General features: G+C 40.3%; 2 protein-coding genes across 3 annotated transcripts; both read left to right on the top strand.

Annotated features, from left to right (window-relative positions):
* The first annotated feature begins 328 nt into the window (after positions 1-328).
* Positions 329-9,980, top strand: RGS18 (regulator of G protein signaling 18). Of its 2 annotated transcripts, none has more exons than XM_053984992.1 (5): positions 329-614; positions 1,286-1,387; positions 4,434-4,495; positions 5,559-5,725; positions 8,089-9,980. In XM_053984992.1, the coding sequence occupies exons 1-5, from the start codon at positions 496-498 to the stop codon at positions 8,341-8,343; spliced, it is 705 nt and encodes a 234-aa protein (XP_053840967.1). In that variant the 5' UTR covers positions 329-495; the 3' UTR covers positions 8,344-9,980. The 2 variants fall into 2 exon arrangements, with proteins under 2 accessions (XP_053840967.1, XP_053840966.1); XM_053984991.1 differs by having other exon boundaries at positions 4,431-4,495.
* Positions 9,981-16,932: 6,952 nt separating this feature from the next.
* Positions 16,933-21,071, top strand: RGS21 (regulator of G protein signaling 21). Its single transcript, XM_053984994.1, has 4 exons — positions 16,933-16,943; positions 18,373-18,449; positions 19,762-19,928; positions 20,868-21,071. The coding sequence occupies exons 1-4, from the start codon at positions 16,933-16,935 to the stop codon at positions 21,069-21,071; spliced, it is 459 nt and encodes a 152-aa protein (XP_053840969.1).
* Positions 21,072-21,864: the final 793 nt, after the last annotated feature.

Raw genomic sequence — 21,864 nt, 5'->3', positions numbered from 1 at the left:
GCTGTGGATGGAGCTGTGTGCAGCACATGGCACTGAGGCTGCAGAGAGCAGCTCAAGGGCGGAAGGGGTGCCTCTGGGAGCTGAAGAGAAGGCTGATGTTAGTTCATGCGACGTTACTATCAGTAAGGTTAATTTTAGGAGCCTAGGGCATGTACAGGTGTGTGGGAGCACGGGCTGGGGTCACCCTACCCTGAGCAGGAGCTGAGCTGTGCGCAGCAGCCGCTGCTCTGGGCTGCGGCTTGCAGCGTGAGCCCTGCGGAGCTGCAGTGTCATTTCCCCAAGTGACGAGGGCACAACCAGAGCTGCCCTTAGAGCCCGGCGTGGGCACAGCTGCAGTGGCCAGGGCAGAGCCACCTCCTGCCACCACCTCCTCTGGACACGGGGCTGGGGCTGGCCAGGGCAGTGCAGGCTGCTGCGGCATGTGAGAGCCGGAGCCAGCACGCACCGGGGGCAAGGGAGCAAAGGGAACCTTGCTGGAAGCTTTTCTAGAGGAAGATGGAGAACCCACTTCTTTTATTCCCCCAGCTCAACATTTCTGCTTCAAAGGATAAACCCTATTACAAACTCATGAAATCAGCAATTAAGGAAGAGTCACACAAGGCGAGCAAGCCTGGGTAAGTGTTCAGGTCATGCTGACCCTCTGCATGTTCTGTTTACATGGAGGATTCTTCTAGCATAGTTTGTGGGCATGAATTTAGGGCACAGCTAATTTCATTTTTGACATATATATGAGAACTCATGAACTACAATCCTAGAAATTGTATGTGTAAAATATTAACTCTTTAAGAAGAGTTATCTCAACTCTCGTTCTTTTTTGAAGACAAGAAACAAACCAAATTAATGATCTAAAAATACTAAGAAGGAGAGGTTGCAAGAAGTTCTGAGAAATGCTCCTCTAAAGCCTGAATATGATTCAGGAAAGCTTTTTTTCAAAAATTTCAAACGACAGGAAGCAATACTTCCTTTTTTCTTTGTGAAACATTAAAAGTAGAAGAGGCTGAGCCAACTGTTTATGTTCTCTAATGGGAAGTTTGGCCCCTCGTCTTTAAAATAAATTAAAGGATGGTAAAAATGAAAGGATTTCCATTTTTCTTTGCCACTGCAAAATTTGTGCTAAGCTATGAAGAAAAAAACATTAATGTGAATAATATATGTAGGAGAAGTAACACCACCATTACTGTAAGTGAAAATAGGGAGCTCTGTAATGCAGAAACAGAGAATGCTTGAGAGGGAAAAACCAACTTTTTACAATGTTTCTTGAAAAACTACTCCAATTCTGTCATAGAGCTAAGCAGAAGAGAAAAAGGCTGAGCCTGCTCCTGCAGAAACCTGATTTCCATGAAGGTGATCACCTTGGCAAACCTGGAAACTTGACAAAAGCAGCAAGGTAAACATTGTAAAAGACTGGGTTGGCTGGGGGTTCCTTCCAAGAAGCACCTGTGTGACTCAGGATGTTTCCTGTACCCATGTGTGTGCATTCAGACTGGGCATTTGAAAAATTTATCAGTGTAACCCAAGCCTGCAAACACTACAGAATTTCCTGGTATGCATCGAGGTAATCAGCAGTGTTTTCACACCGCTTGGTCCCCATACACTTGCAGAGAGGTTTTAACCTTGTGTCAGCAGCCTTGGTACGAGTCCACTCACTGTATAGAGCAATGATCCACTCAGAAATGCAGCTGGCAGGAAAATCATACAACTCCTGGCAAAGCAGGTTTTCCAAAGAGTTCTGTGATGTACAAATGCCACAGCTGTGTTAAATAGTGAATGCAGAGTTCCTCAGTAACTGCAGTAATTTGTTGAACATTCTTGTCTCCAAAATTCATACACTCTGGTAGTATTGTCCCTAGTATTTACCATAAAGATGCAGGGCACAATCTTGGGTTTACTGACTTCCATAAGAGTTTAATTCCTCACTTCAATGGAGTACCAAGGTGTCATTGCTATATTAAGAATTGCATTTGTAGGTCCTGACTGAGAAGAAGGAATATATAGAATTCTACAACACTGTGTCCTAAAAGAAAGTATCAGCGCTTTCTTTCCACCACAAATCACTCCAGAACACTTCAGTTTCAAAGCTTTCCATAGCCTTTTCTCTTGTTCCAGCAGTTCCCACTTACAGGACCAAGCTGCCTGCTTTGACCAGAGCTGCTTCCACAAGCCATTAATGTGCTAATTAATGAGCACATAGTAGAGGTCACCTAAGGGCGCTCTGACACTCTGCTTCTAGAACCCATGGAAAAGTGGCTGGGGAGAGGGTATCGAAAGACTCCCACCAGTGCATCTGAGTAACCAGGCCATGATTATTGCTCACGTTTTGAGATATCCTGGTTGCAAACAAATAAAACCACTCTAAGATTGCATCTGTAAAGAGAAAGCAGAGGCAGACAGTGGTGGGTGGCTCATATATCCCAGGTATTTAATGCCAAGAACAGCCATTCACTGCATTCTTACAATCTGTCAGACATCACTTTCAGAGCAGTAACAATTCTCTGAAGAATTTCCCCCTTTTAACATCACTTCCTCATCCAGCCAGCTGTCTTTTACCATGTTATTCTCAGCTGGTGCTTGACTAACAGAGATTTGGCTGTTCTTGTGTGGAAGAGAAACTTGTAGATTTTTGCTGGTCTTATATTTGAATTAAAGTGACAATTATATTGTCAAAAATGGGAAAAAACAAACAAACAAATTTACTCTTTTTCAAATAATAAAGTGAGATGATAGATTGAAATTTATTAAGTGATTTACTTAGCTTTTATGATTTCCATTTTTCACTCAGAGTTACTAAAATAAGTAGAAAGAGATTTTAATAAAACACTGCAGATGGAAATTGGGGTGATAGCAGAAAAGTTAATTTATCTGTTCATTTAAAAGTTAATTTTTAGTTTAATTGTTTATCCATTAGTTTAAATTACTTTCGTCTCATATTTAGAAAGTGGCAAAGCTGAACAAATCTTGGTTTCTGTCTATTATTGCACAAGCTCACTGCTGCACTCAGGTGTTTGGGCTCTGTGAGGCTCTCGGGATGTAGCAGATACTGAAGGAAAACCAGAAACTCACAGTAGGAGTTTCCAAACCCAGCAAAGATCCTCTCCAGCATTTCATGCCTTTGTGAACGGAGTATGTGGTCTGAAGTCATAAGGCTCTATCTTTCACTATGACCAAAATAATTCCTGTAGGTACAGGAACCTGCAGTTCACAGAGTTCACTGTGCTTTCTGTAATTCTCATAACTAATGAATGCTGTAAGGGAGTGAGGTCTCATTTTCCTGACTCCAGAATCCCCCTGCTTTCCTGAATTTAATTTCTCCAGCCTTTGTACCTCTCCTCACAAACTCTTTTCTTCTCCCTACTTAAAATTTTCATTCCTGCAAGAAATTACTTCAGCTATGAAACATGTGACACCTATTAAAATTAAAACAAAAACAAAAACAAAAACAAAAACGCCTCCTTTCGAGTTTTGTGCAAACCCATAGTCATTACTGGCTTAAATTCCTTACCAAAGAGATTGGAATTTCCTTTCATCTAAACCTCACGGGCCTCCTGCCTGCCAAGGGAGCCCAAACTGTGTAAATCAGGAAACAGAACAGCAAGCCTTGATGAGGAACTGGGATCATATTCCAGAAACATTCAGTCCATAAGAAGTTGATCTGATCAACTAATCCCAGACCAGTCACTTACTGATACCTTCAGTGTCCTGTGATTTGTCCTGGAATGAAAATGGTTCTAAACATTCATATCCACAAAGCAACTGATAAAAATTGTTTCCTGCCCCCCACCCTTCTTTGCTGTTTCCTAGGGCAGATTTTTCAAAATCGAAGTGAAACACGTGCAACTTGACATACCTGATGAAGAATATGAGGAGTTTTAGAGGCACAGTGTATCAGAATAACATGGCATTTGAAATGTGTGTGGTAAACAAACCAGACTACACGTGCTATTGCCCTGTAAGACAGACACCTAAAACTATATTGCTACAGTTTTGTCTTCAGGCTACAGAATTCTGCATATTTCATTAAAAGCAGACTGTGGAAACAGCCTCAGAGTGAGCATATTCAAAACTACATCTCTGCATGACTATCTCAAGTTTAAATAGCTGCCAAGACCTGCTTCCCTTATGAGTTTTACCAAGCTACATGGTCTCAATTCCCTTAAAGATTAGTAGGACAACACAAATACCACAGCAAAAAGCCTCTGCTCTGATGTTTTTACAAAAAGAGAAAATAATATAACTCTGCAGGAAAAAAATGTCAAGAAAGAGTTAAAGCAAATGTTCCTGAAGCCCCTAAGAGAATGATCTCCCTTAGTGAGGTGATCTAGTCAAAGGCTTTGTGGAACAGTACAGAGCCACAATGGTGACAGATGTGTGTTACACAGCTTCCTAAATGCACAGTATCAACAATTCTTCAAAACTCCTTTCTGTTTCTTAAGCAGTGTGTCTCCTGAAGAAGCAGTGAAATGGGGAGAGTCTTTTGACAAACTTCTTTCTGAGAAAGGTCAGTAGTTTTTTCTCTCTCCATGCAGACTTCTAGGATGGAAAATTGATGGTAAAGGATGGGAAATTATAAAATCCAGTTATGTCCTTGAATAGACATGCCAGTTACCTAAACTAGGTAAGATGGGTCATTTATGACAGCATGTGTTTCCTGCTCTCCTTGTCTTCTTTGGCTATAGCTTGCTGTCAACTTGTGAAAATAGTTTAAAATTATTTTTGTGTTTGGTGTTTTATTGAACAAAGTAGTATAGCAGACAGCAAAGAATCTCTTCAGTAAACAGGAACATTTAGGAACATTTAATCTTAATAGTGCTCAAATATTCCTGACTTCATATGCTCCATGTACTTAAGAAAAAACTTTGTCACTCCTGACAGTTTGTTCCTAAGCCAGTGACTGGATCCAAGCTGGCCATCATTTGAGAGGCCCTGCTGCTCCCATAATTATCAAATGCACATATGTTCCTGCCTTCATTTTGGAGGGGCACATGTGTGTTTCAGCTACAGTGCTGGACACTGTGGGCTTTTCAAATCTGTTCCTTGAACAGTTCACATCCACACAATTGCATGACTTCCACAGATGAAGCATGCTTGGGAAAGAAAATATCCTCAGCATAACAACAGCAGGATAAAGCAAATTATAGAGATGCTGAAAGCCATCCATTTTAAATTGCTGCTGAAGGGTAGTTTACTTATGAGCAAAGATTCAAATAGTCTTTTGATCAACCTGTGCTGATATTCAGCTGGAATAAAGTCCACCACTTCCACATTCTCCCACATGTTTTGCTTAATGTTTTTTTCTAAATTTATGAGATCTTGGTAGCATTTTTTTTTACTGATGCTGAGAATTCTGTAAGGAGAGTTGCAGGATCAATGGATATATGGAGAATATATAATGGAGAAACTGCACTTATTTTAAAACATTTATGTATTTTACGATAATTATCTGTAATGTATTATTCCAAGGGAGCAGAACATATTTTACTACCTTTCACAGACTTTTTGAAAGAGTAACTCTCTGATAAGGATATGTATTTTTTAATGCAATTCAACTTTCCCTTTTGTAGCTGGGCTGGATGCCTTCACAAAGTTTCTGAAAACTGAGTTCAGTGAAGAGAATATCGAGTTCTGGATAGCCTGCGAGGATTACAAGAAAAGTAAAAGTGCACATGAATTTCTGCCAAAAGCCAAGACTATTTTTGAAACATTCATACAAAAAGATGCTCCAAAAGAGGTAAAGACCTTCCTCATTATACACAGTGTTTGATTGACACAACTGCATCTGGTGAAACTTTCTTTTAAGAAGTGCATGCCCAGAAGCAGCTTCAAGAGCTAATCCTGTGTTCTCCTGACATAAGAAGACTTTCATAAAAGTCAAAACTCTGGAAGGAGCATGGACTTGTCCTGATTGACTCCCTCTCCCTTTTCCACCCTTCCACCTCCAATTCTATACCTTTGGTGTGTTACTGTCAGCACAAAATGATGTTGGTATGACCATCTTCACCAACACTAAGGCCTTTTTTAGTATCCTAACAATGAAAAAAGTTTTCCAATTTCCAACTTCTTCATTTTGCTGAAGTGTGTTAGGAAGGGCTCATAAACAAACGAAAGAAATAATTTTTTGCCTGCCCAAAAAGGAGACGAACGGGTTGGGAGATCATCAACCTTTCAATGAAATCACAAGCAGCCTCTTGAATAGGTCTTTTTGACTTACAGTTTCCTGTAAATCTATTACATTTGAGCAGATCAAATAAGTCACTTGCCAATATCTGTATTTTTTTTATTTGCCAGAATAGCAGAAGTTAAACACTAACTTCTGCTTCCTTGTAACGAGGATGAAAAAGGTGCAATTCTCATTTTAGTGAAAGGATTGCAAAGCGGTGCTGTTTCCACCTCCAATTCCCATAGGCTGCATTAGGATTCAGGTCTGCTTTTCCTAGGAAATGCCTACTTTTAAGGACTTACGTCCCTTTCCATTCCTTTCCCTGCTGTGTGCCTTTGGGGAGAAGCAGCCCTGGACAGGTAACACGTGCTGACACTGTCAACGCTTGACACTGATGGAAGCAAAGAGATGAGCAGGAGAAAGCTGAGGAGAGGACAGAGCAGGGAAGTCATAGTAACATAACAATTTCTTTCTCTGCCATACTTGAGTTTGGTGCAGGCAGTGTGGGTGCTGTGGTTCACCTTGGACACTTGGCTTTGGTGTGACTTCCTCCCTTGGGTTCAGCTGAGACCACACAGCTCTGCAGCTTGCGCATCTCCTCTGACTCCTTGTCCAGCAGAACTTTTACACACAAATTTCTGAGCCTACGGTTTGATGGGATCATAAAATTTTGGATGAGTGGACCCTTCTCTGATCACTAATTGCCCGTCAGCTCTTAGATCTAGACTATTTGTTCCAACTAGTTGTATGGAAATGACAGACGCCTCTCAGAGAGGAAAAGAAAAACACTATAAAAGTTACTTTTTGATTGGGTCAACAATTTTTTTAATATATTCTACCTCATTTTTCAAAATAACATGCTTGAACCAGTGCCTGCCACTTAATTAAAATTCTTATACTATTAAATATTAAATATTTAAATATTAAATAGTAAATAATACTATTTAATAGTTACTATTAAATATTTCCATGTGCAGCAGCACATGGAGTAAAGAGTAATTTTGATATGCTTTCCCAATCTAAAGCCTCCAGAGACCCATTTAAATGAAAAAAAAAAAATAGAATTTTCTCACCTTCCTACTATCCAAACTACACAGAAACCAGAAATTTTAACTATTCACAAATGTCATCTCATTAGAACAAGTTCTACTTTAATCCTACATGAGAGCAGGGGAGATCTGTGATAATCCAGTACTGCAAAGCTGGGAAGCTGTGAATATATAGCAATCACTGTTAGAAAGTTACTTTTAGTCAAATATCAGAGTTTTTCTTCTGTTTCCCCAGTTTTCCATGGTACCAATGATACATTTGTGGAGACTTTCTCAGAGCCACCACTGAAGGTGAACACACCAATTCTGTGATCCTGTTGTATGGGGGATTCAAGGTCCTCCTGATGCCTTGAGAGGCTCCCTGGAGCAGAGGCTGGGCAGAGTTAAAGGAATAAAGTAGGGATTTATTGAAAGGCCTTCAAAGGACACACTTTGGGCAGCACAAGAGCCCGGCTGTGGTTACACCCAAGATGGACCCCAAGTCAGGAGTTTATAAGATTTATAAGATTTGGTCCATTTCCATTTGGGGGTTAATTATCCAATTCCAGCTCCAGGTGGTGCAGTCCCACCCTCGCAGTCTGCTCTCCTCAATTCCCTGTTGTTTGCACTTTTTGGGCCTGAAGCTGCAGCGGTGCCCTTGGTTCTGGGGCTGGAAAAGGATTGTTGTGTGTGACTAAGCTGCGGAGAGAACTTGCTACCACTTTATATGAAGTTCAGAGTTACACACTAATGCAGTACAGAATCTGGAAAATATGAAAGCTCAAACTTAAGGGTTAACTCGTATGAGAAAAGTCTTTTCCCAGTGTACCGTATCAGTGCTCTAGATAATAACACTGGATATGCATGAACGTACATTAAACAAATATCCTTTTTCTCGTCCTCCAGGTGAATCTGGACTTTCACACCAAGGAAGTCACAAGCCAGAGCATGGGGCAGCCCCTGCGCAGCACCTTCGACGCGGCGCAGAGCACGGTGTACCGGCTGATGGAGCAGGACAGCTACCCCCGCTTCCTGAGATCCGCTCCCTACCTCAGCCTGCTGCAGGGCCGGCCCCCGGCCCGGGCCCCGCTCCGCCGCCGCTCCCGCTCCTTCACCGTCAGCGACTTCCAGGGTGTGCGCCCAGACCTCACCGTGTGGTGACAACCGAGCTCAGCCCCCTCAACCCCGTGTGTCACCGTGTGGTGACAACCGAGCTCAGCCCCCTCAACCCCAAGTGTCACCATGAGGTGACAACCGAGCTCAGCCCCCCTGAACCCCATGTGTCACCGTGTGGTGACAACCGAGCTAAGCCCTCCTCAACCCCGTGTGTCACCGTGTGGTGACAACCAAGCTCAGCCCTCCTGAACCCCGTGTGTCACCATGTGGTGACAACCAAACTAAGCCCTCCTCAACCCCAAGTGTCACCGTGTGGTGACAACCCAACTAAGCCCTCCTCAACCCCGTGTGTCACCGTGTGGTGACAACCAAGCTCAGCCCTCCTCAACCCCAGCTCCCGCAGCAACCCGGGTGTGTTTTAAACCCCAAACCCTCAGCAGATGTAACTAAGTTGTGAAGCAAAAGAGAATTCACTTACACCAGAATCTCACTTTCATAGAAATGTAGGTGATGTATTGGCAAGTCATAGCATGCACAGTTTTCATACAGGATATTTTTTTTTTTTTTAACTCAGGCAAAAGCTGTGATCAGATTTGGGATCTACTTAAAAATGTCTCATATAATGCCATTTGATATTACCCAACATGTACCCTGGGCCTGCATCATTTAGGCCAGAGTTTCATCACTATTAGAATCTCTGTATCCAGTCTTTGCACACATTTATGTTTTTGCAGTATTTCCTACTCTAAGCACAGAGAATTTGTGTGTGCACAAATACAGTATTTTCTCATACAGTAAAACACACAGGAACATTATTATTAGGTATAATGCAAAGTTACATGAATTTTAACTAAAGATACTGCATAATTAAATCTATAACTAAAATGTAGCCATTGCCTATTTTAAGAGGAACGTAAAAATACCTATTTAATTTTTGGGGGTACATTTTTCTTATTCCACATGTCTGTTGTCTATTTCTAAGTTATGATGTATATATTAGCTTTGGCATCAAATACATGTATTCTAATTTTTTGCAACTAAATGAGCAGCAGCAAAGGGACAAGAATGCTATTTTAACACAATGTGTATCCTTAAGTACCAGCTGATGTCTATGTATATAAATGTAAAATATTTCTACTTTTATTTATAAATAGTCGTGGTATACCAGCTTTGTTACTAAACTTTGTTCTAATTTTTTTTCTGCCTTTTGTTTTGAAAATGTATCTGAAAATTAACAGCTCTTGGTCTCAGGCAGAGCAACTTTCAGTTCCATTGGTCATTAATATCCTCTCTATATGTTGTAGAAGAGGAAGGAGAAATCTTTTTTATTTCTTTACTATCAAAGACAGACATATTCTTTTATAGTCAGCACACACAGTCATTCTGTCCTTTTCTTTCACGGTTGATGCAGACATACCTTGAAGCTTGGGGCAGTTTTTAAAATCTTAAACATTGGTTCAGTTTAGGAAGGGGCTGCAGGATTTACCTGTAACTATGACTTGTATATTCTGTTGTTTCTTGAGGAATTTAAGCTTTCTCCCTTTCCCTCCACTTTCTGTAAGTGGTGAAGGAGAAGAGGTGCAGTTCCTGAGGATGGGACTTTGTGTTCATTGTTAATTTGGGGTGTATATGAACTGCTGGATCTGCAGGTTTCCCTGTCTGCTTTATTAACTTCCAATAAATCTGATCTGCTTAAAGAATTGTCAGGATTTGATTTATCATCAGTACGTTGATGAGGAAGATGTGAAGACTTCACCTAGGGTTCAACTCTAGATGTAATCACTGCCACATTAATCAAATTGTTACTGTGCACAGAGATCCAAACTCACGTGGAAATGCTGCTGAGCCACAGTGACCCAGGGGCCATCTCCAAGCTCTTACCTTTACCTGGGGAACACAGAGGAAACACATTTGTAATGATGATCCGTGTTGGTCTATTCGTCATTCTCCCCTGATCTCAGAACACCAGGCACGGGCTCTTTCTGACAGTGAAAGCAGTCAGGACCTGGGCAAAGGGGTTTTTTTTCACTGAAAGAATGGTCAGGCACTGGAATGAGCTGCCCAGGGAGGTGGTGGGGTCATGGTCTCTGGAAGAATTCAGGAGGCCTCTGGCTGTGGTGCTTGGGGCTACGGCTTAGGGGTGACCGTGGTTGGAGAAGGTTAATGGTTGGACTAGATCTTGAAGGTCTCTTCCAGCCTTGGGGATTCTGTGATGAGGGAGTCTCTACTATCACCAACAGTGTCTGAATGCCAGTTCTCAGGTATTTAAAATATGCACGTTCCTGTGTCCTGTACTAGGATCCGTGTTGGAGGAAGGGAACAGATTTGAGAACAGCCCCAGCTGAGTGTTTGCACTGGCATTGTTGCCACACAGACATACAACCTGCACGCTTGCAGCCAAATTCTGCCCTGGTGTGATTATGTTCCTTCATATCAGTGGAGAATCCATATATGGGATGGATTGCCATGAAGGAAAGAAATGAAAAAAATACATATATTTAATACTGTTCCAAAATCCAGCCAAATTGCAAATATAGTACCCTGAGTAAGACTTTTTCTTGTTAGCAAAATCCCAGCTGCTAGTCAGAAGGGTCTGTGATGATAAATAGAAGTCAGCAGGTGCCCTTTATTTCATTTCACAGACACATGGAAAATTTTGCTTATCTCCAGGGAGGCCTTCCTCAAACCCATCAGTCTGCAGTACTGACAGTGCTAGTCCCTCTTACGAGTTTTATAATGAAAACAAACAAATAAGATATTCCTGGTAGCTATTTATGCGTGTGTGTTTTCCAAAGATAATTATGAACACTAGCTGAATTTACAGCAGACTAATGCCATGGGAACTACTGTAAAAAGAAAGTCAAGATAAACTCAGAGAAAGGAAGGCAAAGGACACAAAGATAAACCAAAATAACATAATTATCTGGCAAAGTTGGTTTTTTGTTTTTGGTTTGTTTTTTTTTTTTTTCCTAGAAGAGGCTCTTTTTAGTGAGGGAAAATGAGCACTCTACTATTTAGTGCTGTGCTGCAGTCCTGAAGATGAACTAGGTATGGACTTAGTACAAGTCTGTGATGCTGCTCCAGGATTGATCCGATTCAGGACTGGCCCTGCACAGATGTATTTACAGCACAACCCTTAGGGTAGTACCAGAGAACACAGTCATGCTTCTCCAGTTTTGGCAGAATCTGTGGCACAGTTACGTAAATCCTCTTGTTGAGCTGCCCTAATGCAAACAATACATATACGAAGCCTGTTGGGCAAGTACTATTATTGGAGATTGTTTTATGTAGCAGCTTTTTATATTTATATATGCCATTCAGGGTTCAGCAAAAGCCCCCAAAATATCCCTCCTGTCAACACAATAATTGACCCTACCCAAATACTGCACTTTACTCCTTACATAGGTGAAGTCTCAAGACACAAAGCATGAGGGAAACAACCTGCTGACTTGTGTGGCACCAAGGTTTTCCTCCTGTTTCAACACTTCAGTCTAATTAGATGCTTTAAATTGGCTGTATATGCTGTTCTTGTTTAATTTGAGGGAGGTGGAAATGCACAGGACCAAATATCTTCTTCCGGTTGTGGGTTTGTTATTGAACAAAAGACAACTTGACTAATTGTTCAACTGACAAGAAGCAAGAATGAAATCTAAGGTAAAGAATTTCAAAGAAGAAGACTGATTTCCATCTTCCAGTGAAGCAGGCAATCAATAACACGGCTCTTACATGCTTTTACATGTTACAACTTTTAAGTGACTCACAAACAGCAGATAATTTTCCTCTCCTTTTGTCCCCCAGCTGCTTAGCCTGCCTTAAATAGCTACTGGTTTGAATGCAGTTCCCTCTCCTTTCCACACATGCTGCCAAAGACCTCAGCTGAGAAAAAAATTGCAGAAAATAATCTTCCTCTCATCAGTGATTCATATGCTCATGTACTTACACCTTGCTCAGCTGCCTATCCCAGATCCCACTCTGTTCTTTGCATTTTAGTCAAATGCCTCAATCAAATGCCCTTTAAGCTCCTGAGTGGTTCTGTGCCAAAGATAAAAATGTATTTCCTCTATCCACCACCCAAGCTTGCTTCCATTTTTAATTTTCTCCTTGTTAATGTGTTGCTATCTTCCATTTGTTGTGCTCTTATCACTTAGGGCTGGTCTCATAAAAGCTCCCTCTGGTTTCATACCAAAGCTTTTCTCTCTCCTTTCCTAGATATAATCTGTTTGTGTAACCTTCTCCTAATTCTTCCTTATACTTTACATGAAATTATCTGGACTTCCAGATTTACAATCTAGCCTCTACCATTGCCTTCTCCATGAAAGGTAACTAAAATTAACTAGCAAGAAACACAATCCTACAGCAGCCATCTGAGGGTTTTCAAGCAGGACAGAAGATAAGGCTGAAGCCTAAAAAAAGGACAACTCTGAACTCTCATTTCTTCGCCATAAAATTTGCTCGTAATTAAAATACTCTTGTTTCTTCACAGCTTAGTGCCCTCATTTTAAATTTCTGCAGTTAATGCTATTCCAGTTTTTCCTGGTTGCACATTTTCTTGAGAATCGTTTCCAGTTCTTTTCCAATGGAGGTTTGTGATTGTACAGCACTTGGAAGTCCTGAATATGAGGAGCCCAGAGCGCTGTAAAATATTTTGACAGCTTGTTCTTGAAATCAAAACATTTCACCTGAAGGGCATAGTTTGCTTGGGTGGAAAATAACAGCTCATTTTCTTATGCAAAACAACTCTGTGGCATACTGAAGGCACACAGAGTTATTCACATGGAAAAATATCAATTATTTTGTGAGTTGCCCATGCTGTGCAGTGCTGTGGGAAGGTAGGCATTTACATAGTGCTGTGATTAAGGTGTATTTGCATCCCCGTGGGACAGGCATTTCCATGTCCTTAGGATGCCAGCAGTGTTCGGCTCACGTTGGCTTCTCCCAACATAAGGGATGCACCCAAGTCTCCGTGGGCTTCGACTGCTCGGGGCAGCAGAACATTAATTTTTTTTTCTGCTGAGGCTACCTTGTAGAAGCCAGCACTACCCAAGCAAATGTCTGCATGGAATGAAATGGAATTAACAGAGGCCAAGTGCTGAGGAGCATTAACACACTGAACTGCTGGGAAACACCAGCACATCCATTGAAGAGTGTGAGCTTTTCTCACTTTGTGCTCAGGTGAGTACAAGGCAGCCGTTTTAGGAACATATGTAAATGGAAATGATTACTTAGGTTAATAAACCAATGGTTTGAATATGTAGCATTGCTTTAGACTGTCTGTTGTGATTCGTATCCAGGTCAGACAAACAAAAATGGCAGGTCTTATGGCCCGCAATAGCCAATAGCTTTTCATAAAGGAAGATAATTCAGCGAAACTAATGCCTAAAGACAGAAAACCAGAAAAACTAATGCTTAAGGAACAAAAGGTGAGCATCAGTAAAAGTCAAGCTGTGAGCCTAAAACTTCTGGAGATTTAAATATTTAATAAATATGGAGTCCTTAGCAAGTAATATTGACTAAGTTGGGAACGTTCAGTCAGATCCACATTCCATTTTCTAGAGTTTCAGCTCTCCCATGTCATCAAAGGCAGAGGACTCAGAAATCCATAGTCCAGTCCTCAGAGTTACTGAAAGGTTAAGCCACAGGCCTGACAGAAAAAGAGAAAAATACCCTGCAATTAGCTGAGCAAGTAAGGGCCTGAGTGACTCTGGAGGTCGAGTCCCAGGTAGGACTGAACTGAAGCTGTACCTGTGTGTGTCAGCGGGGTCCAGCAGTGTCAGCTGGGTCCAGATTCACAAGAAATTTAGCACTAATTCTATGTGCAATTTCCAGCCCATCTCTACTACATATTCATATTTCATTTTGTTTGCTTGATGCTGTTTATTATGAATAGCCAACAGACTTGCACAAGCAGCTGATGCATTTGATTTAATACTAAGATCACTTTTTCTCCTATGACATTTCAGTGAAATATCAGAGTTTCCTTCCAGACACTATTAAGTTCCAAGCAGAGGAAGTACAGAGAAATACAACCAGCTGGTTTCTGTGGGAAGAAATAGCTGTGCCTAACTTTGGTTAGTGAACTTATTTTCATTGCCCCAGTACAAATATCACAACAATTCTATTAACCTGCTGCTGTACCTAAAATATTTTCAGCTTGCATAGACAGAGCAGTCACTGACTGCTCAGAATGTTGTACAGTGATGAGAGTCCCTCACAGCTTCTTTGTGGTTTTGTGGATTGTGAGCAGTACTCCATAAAATACAAAAGCAATCTGGCTGCATCCATCCATTTGTTGTGTGTGCTAGAATATTCCTGGGTTTTAGCATAGTTCTGTGGCTGCTAAGACTGACTTCAAAAATATCCATCAGTCCTGAAAAATCTTGAAGAGATGTTCATGTCTGTTTCGTTCAGAAACTGGCTATCAGGTAGAAAATTAAAAAAATGTATGCGTAGCACTATCTGGAATTTTGTTTTGAAATAAATGTATATCATCTGATGATACTAAGAAAAAATAGGCAAAGGTCCTCAACCTTCCCTCTCAAAGTTTCATGGGAGTTAATGGAACTATGATATAACAATGATAACAGCTCTTTTAAAAAAGCAAAATGAATCAATTTATGGTCACAGTTCTAAGGTGGGTAAATAGAAGAACCACTGGGATTAGACACAGGGTAAACACTGAGAAATTAACAGAGCCAGCCATAAATCACAAGTTGCCTAAATTAGTGTCACCTCTGTCCTCACAACTGGACTGACTTTTCTGGCATGACACTGTTAAAAAATTCAAATTGTAGCTGTTTACACTCTGTCTGGCCAGAAGCTCCACAGATAAATATTGGTTGGATTTTGTATGATGTTTATTTCCTTTTGCTCAAACCTGGGACTGAATCAGGCACAAAGGATTTGATGTTAATGCAGATGCTGAAAGTTTTCTCCCCAGCTGTAAGATGCTGAAGTCAATCTCATGAGCACAATGCACGAAAGGCTTTTAGTCCTCTCTGGCACACAAGATGTTCTCTAAATAAAAAAAATTACCAATTAAGCAAAATAAGAATCATGGCAGAAAATCAGGATGATAATTAACATTTCTGTTCTTCTGCTATAATGTTTAGAAGCAAGCAGATACAAAGCTAAGGAATTACAGAAAGTATTAGTATTTTGCTGCCAGGAATATTTTTTAGTAATATGTGGGACTAAAAGGGAACCTTAGGTCATAATTTCTAGTGTTCTATTAATGAAGACAGCAATTTAAAATAATCTCATAAATATACGAACATCTCTCTTCAAAGTACAGAAGAATAGAGAGGGCAAAAAATTCTACTGGGACAGTGCAAAAAACAACACTTTGTGAAACCTTATTCCGGTTTTCAGTCTGAATTTGTTCACTGGCTGCTTCTATACATTTTTTCTTTTGTCAATATAACCATTACACTAAGATAATTTTTTTTCTCACCAGGTTACCTCTCTGTATTCAGAAGGCAATCATAGCTCCTCTCTGCTTTCATCTTTGACACAAACTGTTCTTTCATTCTTCTTCTGCAAGACAGTTCAATACTCCTGCTCGTCCCAGTAATGCACCTCTCCATATCTGTTTCCATCCGATTTCATCTTCCTGGAGCACAACTGATGAGATTCACTGGTTTTTTGTCCCATGTGAAGTTCATCAAATAGATTGGCCTGAAACTTCTTTTACAGATCTACAAAAGGTAAGGATAAGGAATAAGCTCTTACCATTGCTAAGGGTGAAACATGGCATGTGGTGCTTGGGTTTTTCTTTCTGATCTTAGAAGATGGACATGGCTAAAATAAGAAAGATGTTCTCAGGCAGGTAGGAGGCAGCTTTGCTCATGACTGTTCCACAGAGGAAAATCAAATGGGACTTAAACTCCTAAGACTGCTCTACTAGGTGTAAAATATTTTAACTGAGAAGACAAAAATCCCTAAGTCTGCAACATGGGACAGCTGGGATCCCAGTTCCTCAACCACTGGAAGTTTATGGCAAGTGGAGACATTGAAATCCAGGAATGTGAGTAATCAGAGTAAAAGATTTGGCCTCAGGACAAGATTTGGAGGGAGGCAAGAAATCAATCTGTAAGCCTACTTGTTCGGGAGAGTGAGGGACAGCAAGGGTTATACAGAGGAAGCAAAGAGCTGGGGATGAGAGAATAATTATCAAGAGCAAGAGACAAATTACATAGACCAGCAGCTGGCTACAATCCCTTCTCAGCAGTTCTAGGGAGCAATAAGTTCTCCTCTGGGGCTGTTCTCCAGGCTAAACACCCCAGCTCCCTCAGGTGCTCCTCGTCAGACCTGTGCTCCAGCCCCTTCACCACCTGCCCTTCTCTGGACCGGCTCCACCACCCATGACCCTGGGCAGGAATGTGTTGCCATTGCCCTCAGTCCTTTTGTATTATGGCCACTATTAGGAGCGAGTGGCTCTGCTTAAAAATAGGCCACATTTCTGAAAGAAATAATTTTAAAGAAAATGTTGAGAAGGTTTGCCAGGGTGTATTGTCCTGTTTGGTTATTCACATGCTAACTGTATTGTTCCTGCTGTACCTTCAGCTTGAAGATCAGTCAGAAAAAGAAACTCTGCCTTCCCTGAGACAGTCAGACAGACAAACAGTGGAACAAAAAATGCCAGTGAAGTGAGTTGCTTTTTATGGCTATTTTAATGGTAGGAGATTTATGTGACGGGATGACCAAGTTTGAATAATCTGTACAGCTTTATTTTCCTTCCCCCTTTGAAGGGGATATGACTATTCTGATTACTTGTTGTCAATTCTGCTTGCCATTCCCATTCAAGTAAATCCCACATGGTCAGTGAGATCATTCTCTGAGTGGTGAGTAAATATTAAAACAACTAATATTACCCATAAGAACAAGAAACAAAACTGTCTGGTTTATCCTGGTCTTTCATTTTGCTTTTTTGCTTAAAAAGAAACCTAATAAACATTTAATAAAAATCCTGAAAACTTGTGATATATTTGATAAAAGTTTTTTATTGTTGCTAAAACAAATTCTCTGCCGATTAACACCATCATCACACGTCTCGCAAAGTACAACACAATGCTATGTTTAGTTTTCATTTGTGCTTTCACAGACTATATTTGCACTCCAGCTTCCCTCATGTATGTTTTCAAATCTACTTATAGATATGCACAATTTTTTTCTTGCTTAAATGTAATTTTTGCACTCTGGATACAAGTAAATGGAGAGCTACAGAAAAGCTTGCTTGCTGAGGTGTCACTGCCACCATCCCTTGTAATAATTATAACTACAGCCACATCCTGACACTGTTATATGATCTCTTTATAAATTTGCAATTAGAAAATACCATTACTTGTGATGCTGAGAAGTGGCTGTGGAACACAGCTCTCAAACCAACCTCTATAATTCAGAGAGCAAGGTTTTGATAGGTGACCTCTCAGAGACTCCTTAGGAACATCAAATGTTTTTAACAGAACTTGAGAGTGCTTGTGATTTTTTTTTAATGCTGAGTTAGTTTTTTTTGTTTGGTTGTTTTTTTGGGGGGGTTGGATTTTTTGCTTGGTTGGTTTTTTGGTGGGGTTTGTTTGTTTGTTTTAAGAAAATTGGTAATATTTTATACAGAACAAAATGTTTGCCCTCATGTCTAGCAGAAGTCTATGGCAAGTTGCAGGGGAAGAGCCAAAACTATGAATTTACTCAATTATTTATGCCACTGAGAAGCTCATATGAGGCCTATGTTTCCAATTAGTGTTAGCTTGGTAACATTTTAGATAATTCCTGTCACTACAAGCAAAAACTGCCATATAAATTAATGCCTAATCCTTTTGAACTCGAGAAGAAATTCAGTAAACTCTCTAGAACATCCCTACCTCTCTCTTGTGCTTTTTGGAGCTCCACCAGCTGCAAGCATTACCAGGAGTATTTCCAGGATGAGTAATGAAGTCAGTGGTGCCAATATCCCTGTTTTGCTGTGTGTAGGGTAGGAGGAGTGGCTGAGCCCCTCTCCCAAGCAGCCAGCCACAGCGTAGGCTCTCAGCCACCCCAGGCTGCACGGGGCAGAGACCACAATGCTATTTTCAAGGACAGATGTTGTTTCCACAGGTCAAACGCTGGGGAAACCGTGGCCTGGTCTGAGTCTGTGGATACAGTACTATCCAATAAAGGTAAGAAGTGACGGAGAAACATATGTGTTTTTAGAACATTTGTCATCCCATTTGCCAAACATTTCTGCCAGGTTTTCACACTGCTCTCCAGTTCAGCTCCCCACATGCACTGAGCTGACCAGAGCTGCTGGGAGGTGGGTGAGCTGCTGTCCTGAGGGGTTTGTCTAAGCTGCACCTTCTGGCCAGTGCTCAAGGGCAGGCAGAAATGCTATGAAATAGTTTTTATTAAAGAAACTGCTGAATTCCCCTTGCAGTGGTTTCATTTTTCATAATTTTTTTACACGAAAAACCACAAACGTTTTATTAGGTATTCCTGAGAAATATGCGCGTTGTGCAGTGACTTCAGTCAAACAAAAAAGGACATATCTAAAGCCACTTCTCCTAGAAATGCCATTTCTACAGGCCTGACACCACAAAGCACGTGCAGCTTGAAAATCTCCTTGCCCCTGCCCCATTTCCCAGCAGTAATGTTGTGGCCTAGACCTTGGGATGCCTCCACACTGTTCCTGGATAACTTGACTAACACAACTATATTTGGGTACTGTCAGCTCTCTTTACTCAGAGCTTGTGATTTGGATTAATTTTAGAACCATTTATTCCAAACAAACATTTATTTGTTTCATTTTTTCTCCTTCAAAGTGAAAAAAATTAAAAAAAAAAAAAAAGAGGAACAAAGAAGTAACAAGGAGTCCATCTTTTATCCAGGTCTTAATCTTTCCTTGCAAGGAGATGGAAGCCCCATTTGGGCAGGGAGCCTCAGCTTTGGGGGAAGAACACTAGCACAGTGTGCCCTACATTTCTATTTGCTTCTCAGCCCAGGAGTCAGCCTCAAATCTCTGATTTCCCAGCCACTACGAATCCTTTTGAAGACCAAAACTTCTAGGATCCCCTTTTAACAAATGTACCAATGCTAAAGAGACCAAACCACAGCAGGCAGCTGTTGGGAGCAATCCTTGGTTGGCAACTCACTGAAAAACTCTTTTAGTAGTCTCCTTATCAGCACTATAATTTAATCTCCTATTTATTTCCCCTGCAGCAGCTTCTCAAACCTGACTGCTGGCTGACATGTAAAAGAGTGGCAGATACATAGGTTACACTGTACTCTAAATACTGTATATATACGATATAGATATACATATATATGTATACTCTCTCTATATATATTTACATACTGTAAATACACACACACACACACACACACACACATATATATACATACAAATGCACACACATATGTGTGTGAGTATGCACACGCATAAATTGCACGGCCTTTCCATTTTCCTGCACCCACTATCTGATGCATTTTCCCTAGAGGGCCTGGCAGCTTTTCGGACATTTTTGAAGTCCGAGTTCAGCGAGGAGAATGTGGAATTCTGGCTGGCCTGTGAGGACTTCAAGAAAACCAAATCCTCCACCAAGATTGCCTTGAAAGCCCAGAAGATTTATTCTGACTTTATACAAGCTGATGCTCCAAAGGAGGTAAAGAGTTTTTTCTGTGTGCGCTCTGGGTACTGAGGATAGGGATGAAGCGGAAAGTTCAGATCCAGACCTCAAAAAATGACAGAAAATACAACTCAGCCTGGCTGTAGCTCCCATTTTAATGTCCATTATTTACCAGGTAAATACCTTGTGCAACTCTGTGAAGCAAGGATGTTATGGTTTACACTTTACATTCTTCACAGTGGGAATAAATTTACCTCGTCTTTTGAAATTTCTGACAGAAGTTTTAAGGAAGTTTATTTTCAATATAATTCAATATAATTTCTTTTCTCTAATCATTTTTTGTAAGCACCATCTCTTCTGTATTTAAGGTACTAGAGCATTAGTAGGTTTATGATTGCAGTTCTTTTGTATAGGTATTTTTGACATGATGACAATGCAAAAATTTCCATCACAGAATTCAATTTTAGAATTATTTCAAAAAGGCTTACTGTGAAAGAACAAATTGCTTATTAATCATTATTAACTTTCTGCACCTTAAACTTTTACAGTTTTTGCCTTTGCTAGCAAGAGTGCTTTAAACGTTCCCATGTCTTATATATTATTGGAATACATCTTATTATTGTTAAAAACAAAAGATCCTTAAAAAATACATGGGGCCAAAGTCTAAAATGATGCTGAGTACCTTCGCTTTTAATTTACTCTCTGGTAATCAGTACTTCATAGGATTTGGTTTGGCAAACAGATGAGAAGGAAAAGCAAGTTTTTCCCTTCTTTTCTTCGGTGATGCCATCTTTCTAAGAGCCAAATAAAATGAAGAATTCAGTCTGCTAGAAAATGAAGGGATGAGCTTCCTGTTTATTTGCATCAGTTGAGTTATTTGGGAGGAAATTCAAATGAAGCTTGTGTCCTGGACACAATCAGACCTCAGCTTTCCCAGCAAACTGACACCCCTTTCACGCTCCTTTCTTCCTACAGATTAATATTGACTTCCATACCAAAAATGACATCTCCCAGAACATCTCTGAGCCCACCCTCAGCTGCTTTGATGCTGCTCAGAGCTCAGTCTACTGTCTCATGGCAAAGGACTCTTTTCCCAGGTTTCTAAGGTCAGAAGTGTACAAGGAACTGGTGAAGAAGCACCAGGACAGAAATCAGAAGCGATGGCTCCCGTTTCTGTGAGGAAAAACACAGAGGCTTTAGGAATTGATGTCTCCCATTGCAATTCAGTACAGATTATTATTCATTATTAAAGTGATTGCAGAAACCGCTTTCAAAATCACCTGTGCCAGCTTGTTTTTAAGCACAAATTGTATGTGACGCTTTCTAATAACAGTAGAGAAATATTCAAGAAGCAGCATGGAATATGCTAGACACTTGAGCTATCTTCCTAATAAAAAAGTTTACCACTGTTGTTATTTTCCAGTGTTTGCTTCATTTTTCAAAGAGATGTGGGATTTTTAAGCATAATGTTTTGGTTTTCTTGTTTGCTGTTGATTATTCTTTAGAAGTACAGCCTCCAGAATAAATCCCTTTCAGGAGACTTGAATACATTTACTCCTTCATTTGTCACCTTATTTGTAGCTTGCAAAAAATTTTAAATCCTCTATTAAACTTGTTTTATGCTAGTTCAAAACAGGAGATGTAGAAATAGGGATGATAACACACTATGATAATATTTAATAAATAGGCAGCTGCTTTATAATAAATATTCTTGGCATTCAGAACAAATTAATGTTTCATAATACAGCTGTCTTCGATAAGAAAGTCTTCAAGTTTCTTTGTGTTAATGTTTTATTGAAAAGTCTCATTTATTAATTGCATAGGCATTTGAGTATACCTTTACAACTGAGTAAATCTCCCTTTGTACATTTTCAATTAATTAATTTTCTTTGCTTTTCCAAATATATGTGGTACTGTCCCCCCACATACTCACAAAGAAATAATTTCATTAATTGCTACCAATGAAATTAAT

This window comes from Vidua macroura, chromosome 9, assembly GCF_024509145.1.
Source record: "Vidua macroura isolate BioBank_ID:100142 chromosome 9, ASM2450914v1, whole genome shotgun sequence".
NCBI lineage: Eukaryota > Metazoa > Chordata > Aves > Passeriformes > Viduidae > Vidua > Vidua macroura.
Note: the sequence above shows the minus strand (reverse complement) of the source record. Positions and strands in the feature narration are given on the sequence as shown.